This window comes from Arachis ipaensis, chromosome B01 (assembly GCF_000816755.2).
Source record: "Arachis ipaensis cultivar K30076 chromosome B01, Araip1.1, whole genome shotgun sequence".
Taxonomy (NCBI): domain Eukaryota; kingdom Viridiplantae; phylum Streptophyta; class Magnoliopsida; order Fabales; family Fabaceae; genus Arachis; species Arachis ipaensis.
In genome coordinates, this window is record NC_029785.2 from 119020307 (window position 1) to 119027137 (window position 6831).

The 6831-nt window shown below is 37.6% G+C and overlaps 1 protein-coding gene across 1 annotated transcript; it reads left to right on the forward strand.

The window, feature by feature from the left end:
• Nucleotides 265-4032, forward strand: LOC110266544. The gene is made up of 5 exons (XM_021111413.1): nt 265-270; nt 987-1355; nt 3344-3409; nt 3503-3567; nt 3999-4032. The coding sequence occupies exons 1-5, from the start codon at nt 265-267 to the stop codon at nt 4024-4026; spliced, it is 534 nt and encodes a 177-aa protein (XP_020967072.1). The 3' UTR covers nt 4027-4032.

Genomic DNA, 6831 nt, shown 5'->3' on the forward strand with positions numbered 1-6831 from the left:
AACTCTCTGTTCAATTCGCTATTGATGCCGATTTTCATGCCCACGCGTACGCATCGCTGACGCTTACGCATGAGTTGAAAAATTTGCAGGGGACGCGTACGCGTGAGGCACGCGTATGCGTGGGGTGGCTTGTGCGCCATGCATCCCTCCCGCCCATCTCCATCGCAACTCTCTATTCAATTCAAAGGTGTTGCGCATTCACACATGACGCGTACGCGTCATAGATGCTTGCACGTCGAATGCTCTCTTTTTTCTTTATGCAGAATGCAGGTGATTATGCATAATTTTATGAATGAATACTGATAAAAATAAAATAACACTAATAATAAAAAGGGACGATCATATCATGGTGGGTTGTCTCCCACCTAGCACTTTTAGTTAAAGTCCTTAAGTTGGACATTTGGTGAGCTCCTTGTCATGGTGGCTTGTGCTTGAACTCATCTTGAAACTGCCACCAATGCTTGGACTTCCAATAAGCTTCAACATCTCCAAATAAATTCACCAAGCCTTGATGAAGTTCTCCACAAGCTTTGAGCTCCCAAAGTTGATCCTATTGTATGCCCGTACTACAAGAAAAATACCCATTCAGCCACACTTTTTTTAATTTACATTTAAAAAGCGTAACGCTTTTTTCAGTGATGCCTTTTTATAAGAGAAAAGGAAACACAATTTTGGCATCATTTAAAAAGTGTAGCCTTAGGTATTATAGAAATCACTTGAAAAGCGTAGCCGTATGTTAATATTTATGGGTCCACTTTTTGTATCTAAGGGAGTGCTTTTAGAGAGTAGCCTATTTATTAAGTTTTGGGTGCACTTCATAAGTGATGCCTAATGTATCTAAAGCAAAAAATTTGACACTTAATAAATTTTTTTCCTCAGTTTTCGAAAGCAAAACTCACACACTTAGTGAAATTTTTGTCCCTCCAAATCCAAAACTCAAACTTAGCCTTCATCTCGATCCCCTTTCAGAACCCTCCAAAGCTTAGCATCGAAGAAACCCTCCGAAGCTCACCAATGCGAAGAAACACTCTCGCTACAGAAACCCTCTCACTCACCACTCACCGTCGCTCCTCTTCGCCCTCCTCCTCGTTGCTGTGCCGCCCTCACCTTCGCCAACCCTGTCGCGCACAACCCTCACCTTCGCCATTCTTACCGTCGCTGTTGATCGTCGCCACCCAGTAACCACTCACCGCCAGTCGCCACTCACCGTTCACCATTGTCGCTCATCACCTTTGCCATTGTCACCACTGCACAGACCATCGCTCTTCTTAGCCGTTCTGCATAAATCGTCACTGCGCCGTCCTCACCATCGTCATCTCCGTGCTTCTCATCATCATCATCTCCGTGTTGATTATGTATGTATTGATTTCTATTTGGTTCTGAAATTTCAGAGGTTTAGGGTTCCGATTTTAGGGGTTTTAATTTGGGGGTTTTAATCTGTGAAATATGGGTTTTAATTTGGGGGTTTTATGAATTGATGAAGCTGCGTGGTTTAAAAGATTAATGAGTATTGTTAGATTATTTGTTAATGAAGCTACATGGTTTAACCTTCTGATAAAGAATAGAATAGTGTCTTTACAGTGATTTTTCTTAGTGATTTTTCAAAGGATTATATCAATTCTAATGACCTATATTATATGCAATGCTACTAACAATTTTCCACAAGAAAAGAAAATAAGGAATTTTTCCTTATTATATGCACAGTGATTGTTCAAGTTCTCACGCAGCTTGCTTTCTGACAATTTAGCAGCACTTGTTTCCTGCATTATCAGATTTTTCCTTGAATCAATTTTTGTTTCTAAATTTGGTTTCTTACTCTTAGTAGATCCAAATATAGTTTTTAAATTTGACTTTAGGATAATAGAGAGTAGAATTATGCAAATTACAAAAAAAAAAAGAAATAAAAAGTTAACAATAAATAATAAGTAAAATAAAAAGTTTGCATGTAATATATAAATTGTGAAATCAATTTGTCTGGTTTTTATTTTTGACATTAACTCCACCTTAAAAAATTTTGATACTCACACTTATTCACTTACTTAACATGTCAGGTGCTAATCAGTGTCACTCCTGATCGAAACAGCGCGACACTATCGCAGGTCAGATATTGGCAATATATACTTCTATTTTTTATTTATTTGGTCCAACTAAGCCTGTTGCATATATGATTGTTTGTGTGCATTATATGTAACCAAAGTGGATTGTATGTCGATGTTTTCAGCTTTTTGCTTGCAAGTCTTGTAGACCACCTTGTTATTATTACCATTTTTTGTTTCTGCTGCGAGATTTTTACCGACGATAGCCGCAACTGGTTTGTGAGATTTCCAGTTATTGTTGCTGCCATTGGTTCTGGCAAAGTAACAAAATGACCAAAACCTTTGTATGAGTAGGCACATTTTGCTACTTAGTGCTGTTGATTGATTTGACTCTTAATCCAACAAAAAGGAATAAGAGTGATTCTAGGTTTGCGTATGCTTGTCACTGTTATTAATTTATTTATTATGTCTAATTTGATTTATTTATTTCAAGTTCATAAATCTGGTTGAGTTTATGATTTATTTAATTCAGCTAGTTCTTTCGCCACTGAATGATTCTGTGAAAAATCACAATTCAAGATGAATAATATGAACTTAGCTATTCTTCAATTGGGACAAGGTTTGAAGGCTTATGCTTATATCTTGAGTGTTATCCATTTCTATAAACACAGCCTGCAGATTCCCATAGATTTCTGATTTGCTGGCTTTCTCCTTTATGCTTTCTTTGGCACTTTTAACCATCTTTCTTCTTATCAACTATAATTAAAAATTATAATATCAAATCTCAGATTCATTCATAAGACTTGCTGCTACCGATTCCAAATTCCAATGCTCATTTACCTACCTGTTTATTGAGAACAGCCAGGCTCTTAGTGTGCAAGAGTGAAGAAAATTTCTCAGTGAACTAATAAAGCCACTAAATCAAACTTTGGGGCCTTTTTAATTAGTAATAATAGGAGTATTCCTTTTAGTCATTTTTTTAGTACTTTGTGTTTGCTTTCTCAGATTTTACCTATTATTCAATTTCGTCTTTTAAATTTCAATTCATGAAAAATTAATTTTTGTGAGTAAATTTGGTTTCTTTCGCATTAAAATGTGAAACCAGTTTCTGAAAATTGGTTTATAAATATACACATTGAAAAATAGTGGTTTTGCAGAATCTTGTGTCTTTCAAGTGGGATTGATTAAAAATTTTTGGTACCCTTTCAAGTAGAATCTTACATCTCTAATTTATGTTGTTATTACTTGAGTTTTCTTTTTTAATTATTGTAGTTAACTTGTTATTACTATGATTCGATCACTTGTAGGCCAAACTCACTAAGCTTCCCAAGAACCTTATGGCAAAGGTTTCTACTATGAAGAATACAGAGCAGGCGCACATTTTTACCTGATGCAGGGTATTGGATGACTGCAAAAACAAGTTTCTAGTGTGTGTAATGCTGGTTGTTTTGCTTTTCAAATTGCAGATTTTAGAGCAACTTCCTCGGGTGATATCATCTTTGGATGCATATATGGATAATGGATTGCAAAAGTTAGAACTTCCTTTTATCTGATTGGCTATACTTACTTGTTTAGAAATTGGAACCTCCTTTTTAATCTATGTTTGATTTTTCTCAACTAGAATCAAATTCTTGTCTCTAGAATCAATTTGGATCGAAGTGAAAATTTTACTTTGTTAGAATTACATTGAGAGGAAGTAGCAGACATAAAAACCAATTATGTTAGAATTAATTATACCTAAAATCAATTATACAAAATTGTATTTTGACAATGTTGCTTGTGTGGTTTTATGAGCTTTAATGATGTGGTAAATTGCTAATTATTCTTGTTCTGCTTGACTAAATATGCCTTGCATATTTGGAGAGAAAAGAATTATTTATTTTATATTATTATTTTCAGTGTGCTTGACTAAATTATAAAAATATTTTGCATATGATAAGTCTTTGAGTTACAGTTATGCAGCATGGCACATTTGAAGACTGTGGTTTAGTTAATGGAAATCATTCAAAGCAGCCAGCTTAGTTCACTCTCCAACTCTCTTCCTTCCCAGAAGGTATAATAGCTTTGTCATGGAGACACTCTCCAACACGGATGGTATTAGGTTCAGGTTTCTAATTTTGTGCACTTAGTACATATGAATTTGTCCCTATATCTAATTTAAGTGTGAAAGCCTGGTTAATTAGTGCATGAACAGTGCTATAGAGACATATCAGGATTGTGTTAAAGGAAATGGAAGAAAGAAACACCTACAGACTTTAATGGTTTGAATGAAACAAGCAAGATAGTGCTATAGGGACCTAGATATGCTTTCTTGGTATACTATGTCTACGTGTTCCCTTCATTGCAAGCAAAAGTGGGAAAAAAAAAAACTCTTTTAATTTTTGTATATGCTTTCTCAAACGTTTTCTTGCTGCACTGAAAAAAACTTTTTAATTTTTGTATACTCAAATCTTGATATAACAAAAATTCCATTTAATTTTTTTAATTACGAATGTTATTATGAATATTTTTCTAACTATTTTTTTATATAATTATGCAGGGTAACAATGAAGATTAAGCAATGAAGATTAAGTTGTTTATTATTGTGGTTTATTGGCAGAAAAAAAAGAGACCTAAGGCTACATTTATATACAGTAGATATAGTATACCAAAAAAAAATGAGGGACTTAAGGCTACACTTATAAAAAGTAGCAATTGAATACAATGTGGCTACACTTTACAGGTGATGCAGTAGCATTGAAAAGTAGCCTATTCTGGTAAAAATAGAAGCTGAAAAGCGTAGCCTTTGGTCCTGGACAGCATCACTCTAAAAGCCACCCTATTTCCAAACGCCAAAAGCGTAGCCCTTGGTGCAGAAAAGCGTAGCCTTTGAGAATAGGCAACGGCCGAATAGGAATCACCCCAGAAAGCGTAGCCGTAGCCCAAAAAGCGTAGCCCTAGCCTAAGGCATCATTTTTTTCACTTTTGGCTACACTTTTCAAGTGTACCTGAATGCGTATTTTTTTTGTAGTGCCGGATCCCAAATCTTGTTTCCACATCCGTCTTCAAGTTGATCAACATGATTCCATCTGGGTGGTTTAGCCTTGGAATTCTCATGTAAGCACCCAAACATCCTCCTAGACCCAATCAATTGAGAATTATACCAACCCTTACAATTAGGCCTTGAGCTTCCAACCATAACGAACCTAGGATGGTGTTGCCAACCACTAACCATCTCCCTTTTACTCTTAAAACCGTAGATAGCTCTAAGTTGTCCATCAGTTTCAAGCATACCATATTCAAGTGGGAAGGTAGAGTTTAAGGATAATAATTTTACCCACTTGAATGTTGTGTTGGATGGTAATGGCTTGGGGGGAGGTATCTTCAATGACGGCCTTGCCAATGTATGATTCACTCTCTTGGGCTCCTCTTTGATGATCTCCACCTCTTGACAAGCTTCTGCAACATTAACCTCTTCCTCTAGTTCAATGGGAGAGGGTTCAATTGTAGGTAAAAACTCATTAATTGTTGAACCCATCTCATGACCAACCTCTTCAAAGTCTGCAACCATGATATGCCTTGGAGGTTGTACACCCTCCTCAACATCAAATTCAAACGTCTTGGAGGGAGGTTCTACGACTGGAGGTTCCCATGGAAGTTTCGCATCTCCTAAGTCTTCAACCACTTCCTCTTCTTCAATAATTTTGGCTTTCTCTGCTTGCTCTAATACAAAATCCAACTCCTCCTTCATGACTTCCACCTTTTTACAAGTTTCTTCAAGGGTCTCTCCTACCTCCACCTTTTGGGCCTCCTCTTGCTTCTCTTGAAGTATGTATGCGTGAACCCGATCCATTACGTCCCTAAGACGATCCCTTCTCTCTTGTTCCATGTCAATAGCATAATTAGGATCATGTTGCTCTTGGATTGATGGACATGGGTGAAAGGAAGTGCACTAGAGCTTGAGGGTTGAGTATTGGGAGTAAAGGATGGATCCACACGAGATATAAGAGCTTAGAGAGTAGAGGTGAGACCGGTGAGAGCAGAGGTAAGTGTGGTTTGAAGCTCCTGTTGTCTTTGGCAAATAACACTAAAGGTATCATCTATGGGAGCTTGGGGTGGATAGGAGGGTTCATCTGTTGGGAGAAAAGGCTCATAATACGGAGGTGGTTCTTCTTGATAAGGGTATGGAGATAGTGTATATTGAGGTGGTGGTTCTGGGTATGGTTTGCATGGTTCGTATGGTGGTTGGTGTGGTAGATAAGGGTTAGGGTCATATGGAGGTGAATGGTGGAAAGGGACTTGTAAGTATGGTGGTTCAAAGCTATGTTGAGGAGGGGGTTCATAGGCATATGGTGGGCCTTGTTGGTAACTACAAGGGGGTCCATCATATCCATTGTCTTGGTATGCACCTTGGAATGGCCCTTGTTCATAGTAAATTGGTGGAGGTTGGTTGTCACGAAAAGGTCCACCATAACCATTGTCTTGGGATCCATCATAGAATGGTTGTTGCTCATGGCACATTGGAGGACGTTGTTGCCGAAAGGGTTGATCAAATCCTTGTGGCTCCTCCCATCTTTGATTGTTCCAACCTTGATGCATGTTCTCATTATAGCTTTGGTGTGCAAAATTGTGATCTCAACTGTGCCAACAAGTTGGTATGAACGATCGTAATCTCAACTCTTTTTCACAACTCCGCACAACTAACCAGCAAGTGCACTGGGTCATCCAAGTAATAAACCTTACGTGAGTAAGGGTCGATCCCACGGAGATTGTCGGCTTGAAGCAAGCTATGGTCATCTTGTAAATCTCAGTCAGG

Coding starts and splice junctions, on each gene's coding strand:
- LOC110266544 (XM_021111413.1), top strand. Junction 3,410..3,502: donor CTATGAAGAATACAGAGCAG/GCGCACATTTTT, acceptor TTCAAATTGCAG/ATTTTAGAGCAACTTCCTCG. Junction 3,568..3,998: donor ATGGATAATGGATTGCAAAA/GTTAGAACTTCC, acceptor ACAGTTATGCAG/CATGGCACATTTGAAGACTG.